At 38.8% G+C, this 22,471-nt stretch overlaps 2 protein-coding genes across 2 annotated transcripts; both read right to left on the reverse strand.

The window, feature by feature from the left end:
* Positions 1-213: 213 nt before the first annotated feature.
* LOC145780338 (uncharacterized) lies at positions 214-2,288 on the reverse strand. The gene is made up of 4 exons (XM_082592040.1): positions 2,131-2,288; positions 1,930-2,027; positions 914-1,148; positions 214-409 (listed from the first exon to the last, which is right to left on the reverse strand). Exons 1-4 carry the CDS (start codon positions 2,244-2,246, stop codon positions 214-216), a joined length of 645 nt encoding a protein of 214 aa, XP_082448166.1. The 5' UTR covers positions 2,247-2,288.
* An 8,093-nt stretch (positions 2,289-10,381) lies between these two features.
* On the reverse strand, positions 10,382-21,731 carry LOC145779230 (glutamate dehydrogenase, mitochondrial-like). Its single transcript, XM_082590767.1, has 16 exons — positions 21,560-21,731; positions 20,939-21,061; positions 20,491-20,599; positions 20,051-20,144; positions 18,354-18,434; positions 17,264-17,383; positions 16,741-16,916; positions 16,160-16,196; positions 15,267-15,372; positions 14,964-15,057; positions 14,407-14,547; positions 13,602-13,682; positions 13,078-13,201; positions 12,576-12,667; positions 11,912-11,974; positions 10,382-11,592 (listed from the first exon to the last, which is right to left on the reverse strand). The coding sequence occupies exons 1-16, from the start codon at positions 21,628-21,630 to the stop codon at positions 11,473-11,475; spliced, it is 1,632 nt and encodes a 543-aa protein (XP_082446893.1). The 5' UTR covers positions 21,631-21,731; the 3' UTR covers positions 10,382-11,472.
* Positions 21,732-22,471: the final 740 nt, after the last annotated feature.

Below are 22,471 nucleotides of genomic sequence, written 5' to 3' on the forward strand. Positions count from 1 at the left end.
GCCTGTCAGCAACTTAATCAATTTTGAAGGACCTGAATTTCTAATAAGCCGTCTAGACTAGCGTCGTAAGTCTTACAATGTTTTTAAAACCTTAGGCTATAGTCTTGCACTGTTGCTAGTTGAATCGTGAAATCCACTTCCAGCCTCAGCAAAATTTTCATCAGAGTAGGACTTGGCTTCAGTAATGTTCCGTATTCGTCGTTTTGTAGTGTGTCAATCATAGATGAACCCGCTGTGCAACTGCGTGTCACTTTCTAGTTTAGACAAAATGCCTTGTTGTTCATCTGTGGCACTGCGCTTCAATTTTCGTAACACGTATCCCCCAATATATTCTATTATGTGTATTTCATCAGTTGTAAGCACCGTATTAGTCGTTTGTTGTTGTTGTGAAACTTTGCTATTTTCATCTCTGAAATGTAAATTTCAAAACGTTAATGTTTGTGTATTGAACATAGATGCTGGCAAGAGTATTTAATGGTATACAAATCGTAAATTCGTGCTATTTTTTACGGTAATGTAGGCAAAGTTAAAATATGCATCTTGCCCCGTTTTATGCGTCTTGAGTATGTCTCATTTACTGGCTGGTATAGACAATTGCGTTATCTATTTGGCGACTTTATATGAAGTTTTTGGATATCGACCAATAAATACAGACTGAATTAAGACAAGTTTCGTACTTGAAGATAAGACGGAGAGATTGGGATTGGCTCAGTCAACAACAATCCCACGAGATCACTGGATAAGCATATTAATCATTGAAGGCAGTTTCTGAAATCTGGCAGAACTGTCGTTCGTCGTACCAGACATGATTAAAATAAATGTAGGCTAAATCACTGTTGATAAGCTATACATTGGTTAAACAAGCTATAGCATCGGTATAGAATGAAAATGCCACTATATGTTTGGTTTTTACCTCAGAAACACATCAAACAATTTTCTTGTTTGCTCCACTGCTTCCATACGTTGAAGTTTTCCGTGAAATAAACCTGGGATCACTTCAATTGCATCACAGCTAAACTTGTGAAAAAGTTCGCTCCCATTTGTGGTGGATTCGAATGCACGAATGTAATATTGAAGAGCTGCATCAGTGAAGTTATCAAGTGAACCACCAATTTGTAACCACATCTTCTGTACTGTTGATTCAGACACTAAAAAAATACAAAGTGTGTAATGAATACTACATGTAGTGGCGGATGTCCGGTAGCACCTTTTGAAAGTGTACCACAATACGTTTCCTAAAAGGAAACTTGTCTACAAATTCCCAAATCAAAGACATCTTAACCAAAATAGAGGATTCAAACCAACGACCTCCAGTCTTCTGGCCAATAGCATACTCTCTACGCCATGTTGGTTGGTCGAAAACTCGATCTTAGCAACTATATTATTACTATCCTTTTCCCTAACCCTCTGATTGGTCCATTCCCTCTATACACCTATGTAATGGTACATTTTCAAAAGATGCGTCCCGGTAGCTTATGTTTCCATTATATATTGGTGTAATGACGCTATTCAGTAGAATCAGGGCTCCCGAGAGGGGGGTCAGGGGGACCAATGCCCCCTCTACAAACGAAAACGCGATATATGATGTCTTAGTTGCAACCTGAAGGGGGTATGGGCCTCCGTTTCAAGAAATTAGGGGCCTCATTTTGCTATTTTGACGTCTGGAATGTGGTCTAACAATTTCCCCTTTTTACGTCGATTCGACGTAGGCAGGTGTTGAATAGATGCAATATTTGCGATGTGTTTTAATTTGGCAGACTGGATATGCCTACCACAGCAATTGTTACACACAAGTGGCTGACTGCAGTCAGATTTTAACGTTGATCCGTCGTCGCCAGACGTAGAAACAATGTGTAAATGGACGATTCAGGCTATAAAGTTGTCTTGCCGGTCTACAGGCAGGTAATATGCGGAACTGTAGTACCATACCTTTTCTGGTGTTATTACATGTGTTTCCAGCGTGCTTTGACTTGACATGAAAACGCAATCCCCCGTTGGTTTTGTAAGTTTTCGGACATAAGTGACATCTGCAAAAATACCGATAATATATCCAAACAATTTTATTCAGCTTTCAACACACAACTGCACAATTTAATTAGAGGTGCGAGGTCCTTTGAAACGCTTTCTTACCCAAATTCACGTTGCACTGTAGACGCGCTCGTTGAAATGGGAATACTTTGAAATTCTTCATCTTCGATTATTTCCACAAGATACTCGACGGTTAAATTATCAGAACTGTTTTCCATTGCACTGTTATAAAAAGCCAAACTTCTTCTAGCCCTGTTGGTTGTTTATAGCTGGATAAGATAAACTTTAATAACTATATAGCCTACAGTCAGTCGTTTTGTATCGTATTCCGTAGACCTTTGCTACCCTATACTAATTTAATATTGTTGTTAGCAAGAGCCTATGTATTTACCCTGCTTATTGACCTGTAACATCCTGATTAACCTACTTCAAAATTTCACACAATAATCTGAAAAGACAAGCGGTAACGAAAATAAACTTTTAAACCACCTAACAATAATACTATGGTCGGAACAGTCCAATTGCTTCGTGGTATTCGCCGTCACTTTAGCCTTGCTTTAGTGCAGTGGTTCTTAACCTTTTTTTCCCCAGCGCCCCTTTTCAGAGATTTCCATAGTCTGGCGCCCACCATAATATAAGGGCTGTAGCCTACTAATGACATTTTCTTCCAAGACTATAAGGCTAGCCTACAGCCAGTAGTAATTAGTTATTAGTTAGTAAGAAAAAACTAGTTTAAGCCGATGTTAGTTTTAATACTAAAAAATCAGCACAGATGTGCCTTAAGGCTCTTAACTTAAAAGTCTTAAGGCACATCTCTGCTGATTTTTTAGTAGTTAGTAAGAGTTACACTAATAACCATTATTGACTGACTATTATTATGACCAGTCCTTATGGTTTGCTTGCACTGCCTGCCCGCTGTCCCTGCCAAAAGCTGACCACAAAATGCCATTTACTTACTACAAGGAAAGGGAAACAATGCCCATTATCAACAACAAAGGCCATGCACAACACCATCCGACGTCCACGCTTGTCGGATGGTGTTGTGCATTGTGCTGTATAGGCCAACATAGAATGCTCTGAGAGAGAATCACTACTTCCCTTGTTAAACACAATCTCTATACTGTATATAGCTCCTCATCCTCGGTGGATTCTCGTACCCCCAGCAGAACTACTAAAGCAAATTTGCAGTGAGGAAAATATCGTTACACCTTCTGAATGTAGCGCCCCCTATAACGCCCCCTGAATATTTCCGCCCCTCTAAAAGTTAACAGCGCCCACTAGGGGGCGGTAGCGCCCAGGTTAAGAACCACTGCTTTAGTGCATTCTTAGCACGCCGTACACCCGTACGGTCGCAGTCTGTAGCCTTCCATGTGCAAGCAGTGAACCATGAAACGAACGACGTAGAGAAACGAGAGAGATAAAAGAGAAACACTAAGAGAAGAGTGAGTTTCCACTCATTGTGTTATATCTCGTTGGGCCAGTGATGGGCATTATCGGCGATAATTATCGGCGATAAATTTTTATCGCTTATCGTTATCGCTCAATTATTTTTTCAGTTATCGTTTATCGTTATCGCCAAAGGCAATATGTGATTATCGCCGATAATTAATCGCCGATAAATTTTATTTTGGATCAACACACAAGTGGAAAGATCATGAAAAGTAATATTTTTACCAGCCACCTAGTTAATGAAACTAAAATTAAAACCAGTTTTTCTTCAGTGCCTGAAGTGTGTCTGCACAGGTCGTTATCAGGGGAGGGGGCACACCCCCCTGCAGCGACGGCCCTGACAACACAATAATTTTTAAGAGTTGCAAATTGCAATGCAATGAAATGCATGCAACAAGTCTCTTGTTGTTTGCTACAATGGGCAATCGCGAGTGAATTATACAATTAAAATGTAAGCGCACAGGCGGAACAACTTCCTTTGAAGCGAAGCGAAAGAAATTCGCAAGTGGTTTGTGAAAGTGTCGCAATGCGAGGCCGCTTTTACATCGAAAACATGGTCTTTCGCGCCACCTCACGATCAACTATTTTATTCTTGTGTTTTCTTTTTTCGTTGGAAGTGTTAGTTTTTATTGATTGTCGTAAAAAAATAAAATCTCTCGTTAAAAAATGTCTCTCTCGTCAAAACATGAAACTTACTGTTTTAAGCGCAATAAATCTTTAGATGGTAGATTAACTAAAATTGCTAGAACTTGCCTTGAGACGTAAACTTGCCTTGAGACTTGATTCACACACAATAACAACACAAGATCGGTTATAGAATGTAAGATCGATTTTTTCCAGCTTGGCGATATAACTTTAATCCAAAAATAATAACCGAATGCGTAAGTGCCATTTAACTTAAAAAGTTAAGCCATTTGTGCCGAAAGTGAAAATACTTAAAAAAATTTTCGGAAAATTTAAATATTGCATAATTATGACCTAAAACCATATCACAATTATTTTTTCCTAATTGTGTTTGTACTTTTTGAGAAAAAAGTCGTCCTATATATAAGACGCTAGACAAATCCGTTATCAAATTTTACAAGTTTCTTGTGCGTAATGCTTAAGCGTTATTACATTTTACTTATCGCTCAAAGTGATAAATGGGAAATGTCTTGTTCATGTCTTGTCATGTCATTATTGTCATCGAGCATTTTATTGAAATGAAAGTTTAAAAAATATGAAGATGAAAATTAGCAAAGTAACACAACATCACTGAAACAAGCAAGGGCGCAGAAAGTAGGGGTGCTCAAGGGGCTGCAGCCTCCCTAGAGAAAATTCAGCCCCCCCTGGAATTTTTAATAATTGCTTGAGCCCCCCCTACAAAATTCTGACAATTTAAGGTAGGCCTACATAACATAATTTCAGAAATTTTTTCGAACACTAATTGCTATGATGAATCGAGTTCCTGTTACGTGTCGCGCTCATCATTTGCTATAAAGAGTCGTCAATCACAGGGAGCTATACCTCTCAGTGGCGGTGCTAGCCACCTTCCCTACTAACACGGCGGTACATCGTTTATTGGACATCGTTCTGCAATATTTACATTTCATGCGTAGGCTACTTCTGAACATTACAATAATACATGATATTGCTTTGTCAAGTCTGACCGACATGACAGAAGATACCGTAGTGCAATGAGAGGAGACCCACGTGCAAACATATTCGGCTTGGTAAAACAAGCACGCACGACGCGGCTTTATTTTGCGATTACCTGCAGCGGGGAAGTTTTTCAGCCTGCAGAAGCCGTCGCAAGACAGCTCCAAAACAAGATCTTTGCTTCTTCAGCTTTGGAATCAATCACCACTCTCCGCGAACGGATCAAAAATCTCAGAAAAGATGAATCCATTTCCAAGCTTATGGAAGTAGCGAACGTCTTTGCGTCTGTCAATAACCTAAAGACACCAAAGGATCTCCGAGTGAGAAAAACTCCAGCAAGATTTCGAAACACAGAGGAATCAGATGCTTTGTCGTCTGCTGGAGAAGGAGCGTAGAAACGGCAATACATCGAAGCCCTTGATTTGGTTCAAGCTGAGCTTGATCGAGGATTCGACCAGGCGGATCTGCTTACAGCAGCCAACAGAGAGAAGGCCCTTTTGATCTGTGCAAACGGTGAGGAAAGATCTGATACTGAAATCAGCTTACCCAATGCCATCAGAAAATATCGCCTAAAAACGGAACTTACTTTGCTCAGCGATGTTGTAAGTGGAAAAACCGCAAACTCCGTTCAAAAGGTTGCTGAGATACTATTGCAACTAAACCCTCAAACACTAAATCTTTTCAAAGAAACGCGAAAATTCGTGGAGCTCTGCTTTTGCCTCTCGGTTTCGGTTGCATCATCACAACGTTCTTTTTCTGCTCTAAGACGCCTGAAAACGTGGTTGAGAAGCTCAATGACACAGAAACGACTTACGGTAGGCCTAGGCTACTCATCTTGCGTTGATGCTTGTCCACCAAAACATTTTGGACACTGTGGATGTCAAAGAACTTATGACACAGTTTATAGAGAAAACACCTGAGCAAAAATCAATCTTCGGAAGCGTGTGAGAGCTCATTTCTACAAACTGTCGTTTTCATATAACTTTCTAATTTGTTCGTTTTCATTTTAATTTCCTGAACAGCTACTTTGCTGTTTGCCGTTCTTCATTTGTTACAATTTGCAATGTGTGTGTTTTAGCGTCGTTTTATTTACACAGGAGGAGACCGAATGCCCAATACCAGTTGTAATTGTTTCGCCCCCCAGAAGCTGACAACACTACGACAGCTTCAGTCCCCCCTAGAAAAAAATAGTTCCCGCGCCACTGGAAACAAGTCATTGCGGAATATGATATTGCTTGAAGCATTTAACATGCAGACCGACATCACATTTTTTGCATCTTGTAGTAGTTTTTGCATGACAATAGGCGGATCGAGTTGCGTGGTAAAATTATGCTAAATAGCCTACAGTACAGTAGGCTATAACCTTTCTCATTTACTGTAGCCTACCTATGCGACATAGCTTACCTCAATCAAATATTTTTATTCCCACTAATACAGTGCCTACATTGTAATTCTTATCTCAACAACTCAGCGTTCTGCCATTGCTTTAACCTTTAATGATGGTGTAATGGTGTTCACAAAGCAAACAAAAAAAAGTTATCTGAAATTATTAGTAAATTACGATAATTATGTTATTGTTCTTAAACAAACACGACTAATTTGACAAGCTTCATGGATTTCACAGTACGGTATGCACATTTTTAGGCTACTAGCCTACCAATAACTCTTAAGATTACTGATAAACTTTCAAGCATTTTGCGTTTTTTGGAATTTTTTCAATTATTGCTGACTTTGCTGTAAACAGCCCTTTAAGCAGAAAGCAAAATACAAAGTTTGGAATTTTTTATGGTATTTTCATTTGATTTAATTATTTTGCCTACTGCACGTAAGCGGCAGTGTAACTCAATTGATAAAAGCATCCAACTGGTATCTGAAGGTATAATTATAAGCACAGCGGTTACCTCAGTGATTTGATTCTGGATCAAGAGGTTGAAGATTCGATACCCACTGCCGCTATTGCGATTCTATTTATGCATAACTTACAAAAAGTTTTGTCCCTTTACAGTATATTATGTTCGATTTTTCGTCATGTTGATGAAAACAGTTCGTGCTGCATGGGATGGGGCAGCGCTATTCAAGAAAAAAAAAAAATTATCGTTATCGGACATTATCGGCGATAATTTATCGTTTATCGCTTAACTTTGTTTTGATTTATCGTTATCGCTTTAGGCATTTTTCGTTTATCGTTATCGCTTAACTGAAAAATGAGTTATCGCGCCCAACACTGTATTAGGCTACACCTCCAACAGCACCAAAAGTGAAGTCGACACTCTGGACAAGATGGTTAGGACATAGGCTCCACTTCCCAAAGAATGACGAGAAGATAGCTGGTAGCTCTACTTTAAAATATGATAGATGTCACTGCTGTCAATGCTTTTGTGATATGGCAAAAATTGCAAGGCAATAATAGCAGCACATTTAGTATGAAAGAGAAATTTTGATTTAACTGGGAAAAGAGCTTGCAGGATTACCAGTTTCGAATTGAACAAGACATCTAACTCCGCAACTAAATATCTATCAAAATATGTATCTTTGAGAAAAAAATATGTATAAAAAATATATAGCCTATGTGAAAGCCTATCTTTGCGAAAGACATCAAGACCGAAAATGCGGACAATTCTGTAGCCTACCAGGTCTACTTGCAAACTCAACGTTTGCCAAGAACATTCGCAAAGTATTTGCAATCAATGTGATAATAAACTCACAATATTTCTTGTGTCTATCATCAGTGGTCTCCAACCTTTTTAAGAAGCGACCCCAATTTAAATGAAAATGAAATCAGCATTTCCATGCGACCCCATTTTGTTTTCCGATACGGAGAAAAATATTTCAAGTAATGCTGAAGCTAAATATTACGAGTAAGTATGCACAATTACAGAGAAATGTGGCTACAGAAAAGTATTCCAAAGTCATTGTTTTTAAGAAGTTTCGATTAACACATGAACTTGATTTCATGAAAACAAAATTGTCAATTTATTTCAACATTTGATTTGCACTTTTAATGCGATCGGTAGACTCATCTAATTGAATTGTATACCATGGAGAAGCATTTACATGAATTACAATTTGGTCAAGAACGTCATTGGACATATCTTCAATCCTACGTTTTACTGATGTAGCTGAGCTTGCTGGCCGCAATTCCCTCGGTGTTCAGCTGTAGGACGGTCGGTCGTTGGTATTTTTCGACAGAGGGGCTGCCTCGCCCTGAGAAGGACGTTTCCCTATCCACCCTGCTCTGAATTCAGGCCTGGTTTGCTTGGGTGTGACAAGCTTCGCTTTACATATTTTTTTCTGTCTTGAAGATATGGTACTGACGGGAGGAAACACAAAAAGGTGCTTGTTCTTCACCCCTCGCAATGCTTGCATGGGTCAGGCTTAACCGCCTGCGAACTGGCGTCGGCCGCTTTCGCGCAGACATGCACAGGTGGGGCCTGGTTCCTTCATCAGAATATGAGTGTGGTGCCACTGAACAGACTGCAGACCATGTCATCCACCACTGCTTAACCCACCGGCCTCCACACGGTGCGCATGGTCTGAGGGTCCTGGACGACGAGACTGTTGAGTGGCTGATGATTTCCTGCCCTCCAGTCTAGCCTGGAAAGATCTGCTCATACGCCGATGATGACTGATGTAGCTGATAGTGAAACTGAATCCAATTTTGTGCTCTCTTTTTCTCCAATAATGATTTTCATCACTTCCTTCATTACTGGCATCAGCAATTTTTCTCCAATTGTATGGGCTTACTTCTGCTTTGCAATCTGATAAGAGGCGACATACGAAGAATATACAGCAGCTTTATTTACTACAGTAAATGCTTTCATCACACTGGTTTAGGATGCAAGAGATTGCAATTTACGTTAAAAAAAACTCAGATGGTTTATCCACGCAGCCTGGATGATTTTTTTCTTAATGACGTTTAAGTTTATTTTTTTCATCGATTCTTCTGGTAAAACTTGGCAAATTGCACACTTTGGTTTGCCATTAAATTTAGTGAAACTAAGTTTTAAAAAAGCCGCGTCATATGATCTTTTTCTGGTATTCTTTGCTGCCATTTTTGTATAATATTTATATAATTTAGCTACTTACTAGCTTACTTACTAGCTACAAATTACCATTACTAGCTGCAAAGCAAACCGTAAACAGCCGGTGAAAATAATCTCTGCAAACTAAACCTGCATAAATAACTATTCGCTTGTTCTGGAGTCAGCTTGAATAATAAAAAGTAAGTCTGAACTAACGTCGTGAATGCTTTTGCTCTGTCCTACAGTACTTATCCCAACCATTCGCTTTTTGATTATTGCACCACTATGGTTTAATTGCGACACGAGCTAGCAAGCTGTACTCTAAAACAGTGCTTCTTAAACAGGTGAATGGTTCACTCCAAGGTGAATACAATTTTTGCAGGGGTGAACCAACCAAAAGGGGTAAATAAAGGTGAACCATCAGAAATGGATGATAGCTTGCTAGCAGGGCGGATATTTCGGGTGTTCAACCTGTTCAGTGAACAGGTGAGAATTTTGAAAAACAAAATCAATTCTAACTTTTTCATTTTTTAATCAAAACTAATTGTTTTTTATAAATTTCAATATATTTTATTGTTTGACAAGGGATGCAAAGATAAGGGTGAATGAAATCTGGAGATAGGTGCTAGGGGTGAACAAAACTAAAACAGTTTAAGAAGCACTGCTCTAAAACACAGACAAACGTTGCGAACTAGAACAAAAAAGTATCAGGCTTTTTTTTCGGTAATAAATTGAAACGGTAAAAAATTGAATATGGTGAGTTGTGGCGACCCCAGGAAAAGTTAAGGCGACCCCACTTGGGGTCGCGACCCACAGGTTGGAGACCACTGATGTAGGCTATGCGTTTGTATACTTATTTTTCAGTCAAATCTCTCAATAGTTCGACCATTACTCAAAAATAGATCAATTCCGTATCAGATTGGTTTGTGCCTGGGCTACTGTATGACTTGTTTGTTGAATTTCGATTTCGTGTATTTTTAGTTTTTCTGCTGTATTTATAAGTTATGGCTTTTGTAATCTGTTACCTCCTTTCCTATTAAGCTTTAATGTTTAATTTCATCATCTGAGCTGATTTTTTGTCCAAAACAAGTATTTTAAAATTTGGATTTCATTGGACCCCAACAATAAAACTTGCATATTTTTTTTTTCAATAGACAGAGGATTAATGTCTTGTCATATGTCTAGCCTACGATCTCCTATGACACGTTTCGACTGACTAGAAATACTCATCTTCACACAAACAGTAAAATCTTCATTTGTGTATTTAAAGTTGCATTCAATGTAAACATACAGCCAAAAGCGAATGAATTGTTAAAAGAATTGGATAAAAATAGTTACACATCCTGCAGACAGGTAGGCTGCCTAGGTAACGTAGGGAAAGGGTCATTTTTTAATATGACATAACGTTAGATTAATTGAATATGAACCTATTACAAGGTAAGCTAAGATGATTAGCTGAAAAAAACGTGAATGGAGCAGTTTAAGGTGAAGAAATACCTTCACAAATACAATTTTGGTAAAGAGGTGACTTTCTTCAACCATAAACAGATGAAACCAAGCAACCACACGGCATTTAACATAATATATTAAACTGAATATTAAACCTTCACAAATGGCTACCAAAACAACTCGAGTCGATTTAATTATTTACTATTCCTTGCAATTGCAAAAAAAATTTATTAAAGCGATAGCATCAAAGACAACATTGTGAGACATGGAGATCATATCGGACAAAGGGTCAGGCTGTATCCGCGTTATTTTAATAAGGAAAACTTCTTTACAAATATTATTTCTCTTCACGTTCTCTCCATCCTGTTTTTATCACGTCAAAATGCCATTCACTACCAATACACTGTTACAGCCTTTCACCAAATCCAAGCAATCATAAGAAAACGCTTGTTTCAAAACGACAGCCTACCTACACAAGAACTTGATGAAAAGATATTGTTGAAAGTTACTCCATGACGACTACTCTATCGTTGGCAAGTTATTTTAAGTGAATATCACGTCAAATACAATTGAAAGAACATCGCATTTCGCTAACGAAGTTCGCTTCAAGCTTTAGTTGCGATTTTGCAGTTGATTTACCTAATTTGCAATTACGGTTTTGAATTGAAATGTTTTTCTATTAAACTTTGCCAAGTCAAGGTTTTCTGCCGACGCGATGACGCAGCAGGCACGCAATGACGCGTGACCAACTTGTCATCTACGATCACTCAAATGATACAACAACATAATTATGTGGATGAAACTTTGACTACATGATCAGGTTCAAAGTAAAAAACATGTTCAATTGTTCGTCTGAATAATAAACTGGTTTGCAAACACAAAGCGCTCATGTGAACGAGAACCCGGCCTCGTTATAAACCTTGAACACTTTATCGATGGCGTTCACGTAGGCGGCGGTGCGTAGGTCCAGACCGAGGTTGTAAGTGCGAGCGGTGCGGACGATTTGCTGGAATAAAAAAGTCAATGTCACGTCAATGACGACATCTATCAGCTTAGAAATGTTACAAAACAAAAGTTCGCAAACACCCAAACCATGTAAGCAATTCACGTAAATGCATAAGCAATCCAGGAAACTCGAAAATATGTAGTTTGACCGGTCAGGGAGGTACAGTATAAAGCCAACTTTAGTTGCAATCATATCATTACGAAGATAGTTTCTAGATTGTTTGAAATACTCTGTAATCTATTTGAAACTGCGGTAACCGGAAGTCCAGTCACACACAGTACCTCATTGCTAGTATCAGCAAGAACAGACTGCCACTCACCCTGGCGGAGCGCTCCATTGTGTATGCCAGTCCAGAATGTACAATGTCCTTCTCGGACGCGCCCTGTTGACAACATACCACTACAATGACGCCCAACTGCACAAATTTTATTCTATGGCTCTACTTTTTCATTTTCCAATACGCCTACACGAAGTCCCGACAGCAGTGCAGCTCAAAGATACAGGTTACGACAAGGAAGTTGAAGTAAATCAGGTCAAGACAATTTTTTTGTTTCTATAGCAACATCCATGAAAGTGAATGTAAGTTTGAAAACAAAACACTGCATTATGGGAAGTTGAATCACAACACAATCAAGTTGGTGGAGAATAAACATGCATCTAGTCAGCCACACATGGAATAGATTGAATATTAGCAATAACAACTATGGCACATCAGTTTCATTAAGTAGCAAGCATCCATGAGTTTGGACAAAGCGGCATATCCAGACAAAATGAAAAGACTGAGACGAATCAGTGATCGGTAGTTTCTAGCAGTCGCTTTCAGTTACAACATTCAGTATATCATTCTATACCGTCCGAGTTATCGAAAGTTTGAGATAACCAAGCAAGGATTATTACGACAGGCCAGCCCCCACTAATTAGCAATAGCGGTTGTGTGGTATGGTTTATGTGTAAGTTTGACAGAAAAACTTGAAAAAACTCACAGCAATCTTCTTGGCAAAATCTTCAGAAGGAGTGACCGGAATCTTGTCTCCAAACTTACAAAACTTCTTTTCTAAGCTTCTCTGGACGCTGTCTGTAACGATGCATTATGTCAGCATTATATTGATGAGCTCATAGCCTACGATGAGCTTAAAGTATATTGTTGTAGAACAGATGCAGTTTCTTTCAAATTAACATAACTTTAAAGTGGCTTATCACAGTTTAAACAACAAAATGCATCCGCATGTTCGCGTGCTCCTAAAAAACGAGATTATCAATAATTACGAAGCCAGCCAAAAAAAAAAACGATGAGAGGCCCTACCACTCGAACACTTTAATACAATAATTCTGTGTAGATTATTGAACATGAGCAGAGACAGGAGGTCGCTTAGCCAATGTCTTACTACACAGAGGTCAGGCCTTAATTCTCTTCTCGTCAGACAACCAAGAAGCGTGGTTACGTCATGATCTTTAAACCAATCACAGCTTAGAAATGCAAAGTACCTAGCAAGTCAAAGTTGGCATCCTTCTCATACTTGAATGTGAGCCTCCCGTAGCTGACATGGTTCAGGTTCTTGAGCCACTCGAAGTAGGAGACAGTCACACCACCAGCATTCAAATACAAATCCTGAACAATATAAACTGCTGTGTACAGTATTAACTTGGTATTGATTACAAAGAAACGCGTTTGGAACGAGAAAATATACATTATACAATAACCACACACACGCACACTATCGACCGTCGCGCATCAATTGTCACAATTTGGAATTCATTCGGATTATTGATTGCTTATTGTGATGCAATGGAAATGAAAGCGCTGCAACAGATCGATTGAAACAAGGTGGAATGATCCAACGCGATGCAGGCAACGTGATGGATGGAAGTATCACTATCAGCCACTGGCAAAAACTATTCATGTTTTATGCAATCACCGCTTTACATTGTCAACATTACAAACGTGAAAAGAATATTGCTAGCTCGGTGAACGTCATTAGCGATGTCGTCACTCGCGGTGTGGTTCTCACCGGGATCACAAGCTTGTGGTTCTCCTGTAGGATCTTGTCCGCTTCGGGGGTGGTAGGCCCGTTCGCGCCCTCGGCGATAATCTGAAATGTGTAGTTCTGGGTTTACAATTTAGGCCGATGAAGCATGAAACGCAATTACACAAAAAACGAGATCATGGGTATGGCAGGACGCCTCCACCTTCGGTCGAGCTCTCCAAATACAGAACATCACAATAACATAGATTTACTCCAAAATTATACACTTCTGTTGAGGTACTTTAAATTAAAGCATGTTTTTGTTCTGAATCACAAATATATGCGAACATATCAATATGCTCGCGGTTAAACGTGAAGTGCAACCGATGTTGGTGGGACCCCTTGTGTTACCGGTCATATCTTAAGTTATAATGAACTTCTTTCAGGGGCCGCCCAAGTGAAAGAAACATGCATAGATCCCACTAGAAACGTCGTCTGCGGACATTGAATCAATGCAAAAAGGCCTAATCTGTTTGCTGGGTTCAAAATAACATATCTTCCGATTTGGAAACGAAAAAAACAAGTAAGCTGATGCTATTTTTGCTACATCTTTATATAAGATAGCAGCGTCCTGCATATCCTTAGTCTGAGCAGAATACGTTGATGGCCAGTCGGATTGAATAACCCTAACTAAACATGTGCAACAAAAGCAAAACATTTTTCAGTGTACTGTGGAAGTTATACATACAGTCTGAAATATCATGTTACACAACGTGAGTGTGAAATATACACAGTTGACCAGCATTAGGTAACAGATAAACGTAATTTATCCACAAAACACGATTGTCACCTTTGCTTTGATACGAGCAGCATTATCAGCAGTAATCACTTTCTCCCTGGCACATGGCAAAAGGATGTCACACTCTTCCTCGAGCATGCACTCTCCTTGGTACGGTTGCGCTCCCGGGAAGCCAACAATCGTACCATTGTCCTAGAACAAACATTCCGTCAATTCAATGTCGAGCAACAAAAATATGTGTAATCGATGGCCAGTGAAAGGTGCAAGTTCACCACTTTGGCTGATATGATAGTTTTGTATCAAACTGACAAGTGATTGAACTTGCTTGACAAAGTCTGACAAGTCTGCTGCCCACCAGAGCAGCAAAGTTCAGGTAGAGTACTGTATGTTGCCAATAACGCGTATACAATATGATTATTTTGATAACTCTGCTGCTTCAAGGAGTTGATGTAATTAAAATTTAACCGCGTGTTGTAACTTGTAAGCCTACTGTGCTTCCTATTGCTATCAGTTATCGTATTGCTTACTATTTGTATTTCAGTAGTAGGTCCAACTTTGATAAAACCTTCTTGAAACAAATTTATTGAAAATATATCAAGATAAAATACCAGTTTATAGTCCTCCAGATCCAAAGGATCAATGCCATCGTAGTTGACTATGGATCCATCATGTTCAATCACTCCAATGCATCGCGCGCCATGCCTGTGGAATGCACAGCATGGGTTGAAAAGTGTTTGTTGACAGAAGAGACCATCTTTAGTGTAAAATTATTCTTAAATGAAACCTTGATTGTATTTCATGATCAGTTACTCAAATTGAAGCTAATCCAGAAAACAATTACAGTCAAGCAGCCAAGATGTTGTCTTACTTAAATTAACTTCACTATTAAAACTTGTAAAAGCGCGTAGTACCTGTGCAAATAACGCATTGAATGGAGACCGACATTACCAAATCCTTGAATGATGAATGTCTTTCCAATGAAGCCAGGAGTTGTGCCGACAGCGCTCATGTACTCAGCTGTAGTCAATCAGTAGTTTTCATTTATGTTTGGTGCGACATACGTTGAGAATTTCAAAATATTTTATACATAGAATAAGAGTTTAGCAACGTGAGAAAGTGAAACCTGTTTGTTGAAATATCGCGATGAACTCTAGTGCAACAATGTGACAATTCTGCATAATTGCTAGGATTGTGCAAGGCGAGAAAACAAGCAGCTGGTGTCACTCCCAAGCCCAGTCACGACGCATGCTGGTTTGGACAGACTCTAATCCAATGCCAGACAAAGCAAGGTCCACTGATAACCCAAGGTTTGCTATGATACTTTTATAAAACAATTTTCAGTGATTGCCACACGTAACTTGCTATTTAAAAGTTTTTTCGCAACTCCATTGCATCACAAGAATGGGCTAGGTTCGCATAACTACCTCACGAGGCGAGCCAACGATTCACCACACAACAAACAGAAAACTGTTATATTAGTTGATTTGGTAAAAAGTTTTCAACTCTAACTTTAGGCTTGATTTTCAAATACAATAAGATGTTGTTAGATCTCTGATATATAATTTTTTAACTTTCCATTCAAAAACACCGCCTACCTCAAAATTTACTTTGGGAAGGGCTATATTTACAACGCGGTAAAAATCACCTCATACTCACAGCAATTTAGTTTATGGCATTGGAATTTAAGGCAAAAACAAGCATTGTTATGGCATTTAAATGTCAAATATCATTTGGTACCTCACTAAAATTCGCAAACATGTTGCAAGACTAGACAACCCATTACGAGCAATCGGGGGCTAGTTACCTTCATTGATGAAGTTCTCCACGCCGTGGAACACCCCCTGAAAATTAAAGTGCTTGTTATGACCCGTTCCAATCACATGACTCGTACAAACAAACTAGTTTCTCTCATATCAATATACAAAGCAAATATGCAGAGGTCCCGGCAAGTTCAAACGATGTGAAACAGCCGAAAAAAAAAACGACGGATATAGAGCAATAAAAGAGTCCTGGTTTCAAAAGGGATATACAACCATGATATCAGACACAAAGGATATACAACCATGATATCAGACGCATCTTTCACACAACTTCAGTTTCATGCATTAGGTCAGAAGACGTTTATGTTTATACAAGGTAAACGGTACCCAGACAGCAATTCAGCTCTTTTATGTATTGATCCAACGTCTGTAAAAGTTAAACCAATGTAAATTATACGAAGTAATTAATTAAGTAACAAAGTAATTAACAATTTCGAAGACACACGAGGGTATGGACTGATCATATCTCGCTTAAGAATTATACCAGACCTGAGTGATCGTCACTATCAACGCTCAAGAGCTCTTCACAATTGGGAGCTGGTTCAGGCAACTAAACTGAACGTACCCTCCCGGTGGCAGAAACGCGCCCATGGATTCCTCCTTGCGTGATGGGCTTGCCGGTGACGCAAGCAAATGCGTTTACGTCGCCGTGACCAAACGTCATTGCGTAGGTGTCAGCCATCCATGACATTTCTCTGGCGCCAGTGTTCATGTCAGGTGCAGGGACATCGATTCCAGGACCTAGACATTGTTTAATGAGAATATTAACACGAGTAATAATAACGTCTAACTAACTATCCGCACAAACCATTGCACTGGCGTGGTCATCTTCACGCTGGTGGCCAGACAGACAGCACTTTCAAGTATGCCCACTTTTATCAATTGTCATTCTCATTTCTCAGATGTTAATTCGAAATGAAATGTCATATTCTTGGGGGACGGGGGTGCTATTGGTGAGACACAAGAGAACAACTGTCTACCGCCTTAATAATTACACAGTGACTCGAGTGGGTATTGAACCAGCACCCATCGACCTGGAAACTTATTTACAACTCAAGTATATGTACTATTGAGCACATCACACGCACCTAGAAATCCCTTTTTAGCCAGTTCCATTGTAAATCTCCTCGTGATTTTTTCCAGTTCTCTTTCCGAATAAAGTCGAGGGTTTATCTTGATGCCTGCTTTCGCTCCGCCGAAAGGAACATCTACAAATGTAAGACATGAGCGAAAGAATCTGTTGCGAATAATTGAACCAAATATATTGTGTAAAACCTTTCAAGTGTACGCAAAAATGATTCCCCCTACGTTCCTGCCAATAGATTTACTTGCTTGCCGCCGTGCTTTGAAATTAGTGTTAGTTAAAATTAGTTATAAAAGTAAAAATTAGGCAAACTTTGTTGTAGAGACATAAAGAGACTGAAAGCATCATTTTCGATATCGTGACGTCACACTCGTGCCAAAAGGGGGGGGGGTTTGAAACTCCCAAAACTCCCCCTTGGCTACGCCACTGGGTGAGATAGACGTTAAAATGCCTTTCTGAGCACTAACTTATAAAAAGTAAAAAAAAAGTGTTTGGCCCGACTTGTCAGCCAGTTGCTTCAAAAGAATATTCAGTTGTATTGTGGCATGGTACCATAGAAGCTGGGTACAGGAGTTTGTTCGGGCGTCTTTGCGGTTCCGTTTAGTGAAGTATTTCATGCTTTCAATCGAGTCTGTGCAGGTGCAAAAAATACACACAAAGTAGAAACGTAATAACGCGAGTAGATTTGTGCTGGTGACGGCCTCGTCTTTTAGAGCGCACAATTCAACTGCAAATTGATAAACTGGACAACTGCTCCTGATCTTCACAAACTTTAACAGGCTATTCATCATTTTGAAGTTAAGATTTGTATAAATTAAATTATTAATAAACAATTATTTACATTTCCCCCCAGACAGCAAATCAATCGTATATTTACATTGATTCAACATCTAAAGAGTAAAAAAACATTTACTATGTAAAATACAATTGCTTTGCTTCCTGTGATGTTAGCCATCTTCAGCAACTCTGGCTGACTGTGCAGATGTATGATATTGGTCGTGGACACGTAAAACAACAAGTTGTTTACAAGCCAAACACGAAGCATTGCGTTGGTACTACCGTACTATAACAACGTTTAAATTTTAACAACAAACCGACAACTGCGCATTTCCAGGTCATCAATGACGCAAGAGCTTTCACTTCGTCCACGTCAACGTCAGGAGCAAATCTCATACCTAAAAATTCCATCAACATATATATATATAGTATTATATAAGAAATTAACTGCAGTCAGTGGCACACTGATTTCGGAATGGCCCGTTTCGGTGAGTCCGATCCCTATTCGGTGTCTGTTCAAATTTTTTTTTTAAAATTATCGGGTACCGTAGCCTAATTATCATTGCCGTTTTAGTGTTAGGGGTTAGAGGTTAGGAACTCACCGAATCGGACTCACCGAATAGTAGCAGACCACACTGATTTGGCCTTACGACCTCATCAGCGCAGTAGGTAAACTAGGGATGACCACAAAGGTATATACATCCCGGCTGGCAATTTTCGACAATGATACGTTTGTCAGTTTCTTAAGACATGTACTGTTTTCAACCCTTTGAATTCAAGGAAGTTCAATATCCGAAACGTTCTTTCCGTAATGATGATATGAATGCAAAGAAACAAGGAAATTCAAACCTGCGCATGTAACAGTTCACATTCATCAAAACTATCATCAGGATTTCGCGAACAGAAGAGAACAAAACGATGAATTAGAGGTAGTCCCAAAAGCATTCTCAGCGTGAACTGGTGACGAGCGATGTGACGATGTTAAAGTTTGTAACGCTTCCGACAATTAATTCAAGATTGAGTGATCTATTTTATCGCGGCAAACCGCAACAGATTGTTCGAGTTAGGGTCTGCGTGGCAGAATACAAGACACGGGTGACAATTGACAAAGTGGACACGAAAATTGACACTTTCTGCACCATACGTTAACCACTACCAAGCATTGGTTGCGACACGGTATCAAGTTTTTCAAATTAAAAAAAAAATTTGATTGAACAAATGCGAATCTCGGTGACCAGCAGAAAAAAGAATCAAATGACTACAAATACTTCACAATGTAGATTGTAGATATTAACGACCTGTTTTAGCCTGATGCTGCGAGTTCGTTATGGTTATAGCGAAGTGCACTAGTTTTCGGAACACTGTTCCTTAGTCATGTGCTATGACGAACGATGTTGAAGTCAGTGAATCGTTGTTTAATGCTGCTCTTTGTCGAGCTTCTGTGTTGTTTAATGTTAGGCGTTATTGCTGTGAAGTTTTGTTGAATCTGTTGATTAATAGATTAGGTGACGTAGTTCTTCCTTTTCCGCACGGTTGTTCATCTTTGGATTTTGTCTATGAAAATGACCTCTTTGCGCTTCAAAGAGATCATTTTCATAAGTAACCGCGCCGAAAGGAAAGAACTACGTCACCAAATCTATCAATCAACTGAATCAACAAAACTTCACAGCAATAACGCCCCACAACACAGAAACTCTAATATCTACATTGCGAAGTAAGCAACGATCATGCTGCTAAAAGCGTAACTCAATGAATCTATTGCATTTTTGTTCAGCAAGAAAAGTGTCTTACAAACGAACTACTTGGTGCAAGACTACTTTGCAATATGTTTTGGCACGTTTAGAGTTCCGAGAATCTTGCACGTTTCAAACGCATAACCAAAAGAAATGTCGCAAGTAGTTAGATATTTAGGTTGAAAAGCACTTACAAAAACCAGTTTTAACAACTTACTAGCTATCAATGGTAATGAGAAAAGTATTTAAAATATCATGGGTCAGCCACGCCCCCAACACACCTCCTTTGCACGGCGTGCGATGCTGGCTATGCTGCGCCCTGTACCCAGTGATGATTTCATGCTCTCCATTGTCACGCTTCAAAGGAAAAGTTATCTGCACAAAACACACGCCACGTTAAGAAATGTAATATAGTAGATGTTGGAAAAAATCTCATTTTATTCAATAAACTCAAAATTTATCTCAAACTAAAAAATGAGAAGAAAACTCCATGGCGCCAACTACACCAGATTTACCTTGCAACGAGTGCCTGCAGGATGAGCCTATTGGTCGTCATATGCAAAAAAGAAAGTGGGATGTTTGCTAAAAAAAAGGTAGACAATGGCTTGCATTGCAAGTAACACAGCCATATTGCCATAATGTCGGTGGGTTGAAAAGAGTAAAAACACATTGTAACAACCTTCGTAAATAATTAATCGGCAAGCAAGTATTATTTGCCAACCTGCAAGACATGATTGCAAGGTCTCATTATTCGAAATATCCCCTGCACTCTCTTACGCTGTTCGTCCAAACTGACTGTTTTGACGTGCGGACGAGCTTTTGTGTCGATTCTGAAAAATGACACTGGGAGCTTATATGAAGGCATGACCATCATGTTTGCATCCTTATGCAATGTCAGACAAATCAGTATGATTTTTATCTTATCATCAATTGAATTCTATTTTTCGCCAAGCAACATTCCTTTGGTAACAAAATAAAATTAGATTTCTGTTTCCAATTACATGGTGCCACAATAAAATGTATTTAAGCCATGAAACTGGTTTTACAACCTGGTGGGCGGTGGTTTTAACTTAACAAAGCGCAGATACGATATTAGCTTTAAAATAAGACAGGTCTGCTGTAAAACCGTACTCTAGTCCACACAACTTAAAACAAAATGCTAAACTTACGGCTCAGACAATTGATCCACCAGTTTATCTTCCACCAGTCGAGCTCCTTTCTCAAAGAACTTTCCCACCATTTTATAGAAGTTTGGGTCATCATCACCACTTGATGTCGAAAAAGGCAATTTGCTACAAAAAGTGGGCAATGAAGATGAAGTTAAGAGCTAACCCACAATCTTGAAAAGTCATTGACAAGATTAAACTTAGCCCATACAGTTTTTCAACTGTTATAAGTAAGTTCAGCTATTTGTGAAATCGATCTTCAGGCGTTTCCGAATGAATCACCTCAAACTGTTTAGCAGAAAATTCAACATATTGCAAGAAAAAAGTACAAAATACAGTATAACTAAGCTTTTTTTTAACGATAATTAGGGTTAAATTTAAAAAATGTATTGTAGTAAATATATAATCATCTTATTTTATCAGAAACACATCATGAAACTCAGTTTTAAATGGCTGGAATTTATTTGGTAGTTCTCACACATTGCAATCTAAAACGGCTTCTAATAAAAAACTTACACAACAATCGTCAATATAACTAATCAGTCATCAGTTGTTTTTTTATCAAGCACCGCTTTTAACAAATATTGTTGGACAACAAAGAAAAAAGGCTATTTATATGCATACCTGGCATACGGTAGAGACCTTTGTACATCAATAATCAATGGTTGTTTCACTGAGGACAACAGGCGAAACATTATGTGATAATTATAAATTCAAAACTTGGAAAACAATGTCTAAATAAAACAATTTAATGTCTAACTAGAAAGTTCAATGAGATTGAGAGGGGAGATCATTACAAAATTCTAAACAAATAAAAATGGCTTGGTATAGTGGTTTTGAATGATACAGTGGTACGATGGATGAGTTTATATATGAACTCAAACTGAAAACTATACATCATGCAACTGTCATATTCAACATAAAATAAAGCGATAAATTGTGCATGAATTGACAGATGTATCCAGAGTCCCACAAATACCATTAAATACTCCAATGCATGATCAGTACCATAGGCGCCGACTTTTCAAAAAACCTTGGGGGGCGAGAAAAGTGATGACGTCATAACCATAACGCTATTTTACTCAAATAAAGTAGTCTTTGATTAAGCTTAGTGTTTTGTTTATATTGACACCTAGGTGGCAAACCGAATTTATTACAACCGTCAACCGCTGCTGGAAACGATTAGTTTTACGCATGCAGTACGCCTAGTCGTAAAAATTTTGATATTGTTAGCTCATAATTGGAACAGTTGGAAAACAAGACGATTCGTTTCCTTTTCGTGCGAGTGAATAACAACGATCAAGACAGTGAAGTTATCGAAATAAAACGCAAAAAATCATGATCTCAAGCAGAGTGGAAACCCGCTATCAGTTTTATTAATCTTGTTTCGCTCGTTTTGCTAATTACTTACCTACAAAGCGTTAACAACGGCGAAGTGTTTTACCGTATATTTACCGTATATACTCGAGTATAGGTCGAGATTTTCCCAGGTGATTTTCACCTCAAAAAGACAGGTGCAACTTGTACGGGTCTGCT

The sequence above is a fragment of the Aplidium turbinatum genome, chromosome 11 (genome assembly GCF_918807975.1).
Source record: "Aplidium turbinatum chromosome 11, kaAplTurb1.1, whole genome shotgun sequence".
NCBI classification, from domain to species: Eukaryota; Metazoa; Chordata; class Ascidiacea; order Aplousobranchia; family Polyclinidae; genus Aplidium; species Aplidium turbinatum.

What these genes read in the sequence shown, in the direction of transcription:
- LOC145780338 (XM_082592040.1), bottom strand. Translation starts at nt 2,246, where the DNA reads ATGGAAAACAGTTCTGATAATTTAACCGTCGAGTATCTTGTGGAAATA. An exon ending in ACAGTGCAACGTGAATTTGG is followed by an intron (nt 2,028 to 2,130) that starts GTAAGAAAGCGT and finishes GTATTTTTGCAG; the next exon opens with ATGTCACTTATGTCCGAAAA. An exon ending in ATGTAATAACACCAGAAAAG is followed by an intron (nt 1,149 to 1,929) that starts GTATGGTACTAC and finishes GTATTTTTTTAG; the next exon opens with TGTCTGAATCAACAGTACAG.
- LOC145779230 (XM_082590767.1), bottom strand. Translation starts at nt 21,630, where the DNA reads ATGTTTCGCCTGTTGTCCTCAGTGAAACAACCATTGATTATTGATGTA. An exon ending in CTTGCAATCATGTCTTGCAG is followed by an intron (nt 20,145 to 20,490) that starts GTTGGCAAATAA and finishes TGTTTTGTGCAG; the next exon opens with ATAACTTTTCCTTTGAAGCG. An exon ending in ACCACAAGCTTGTGATCCCG is followed by an intron (nt 13,202 to 13,601) that starts GTGAGAACCACA and finishes TATATTGTTCAG; the next exon opens with GATTTGTATTTGAATGCTGG.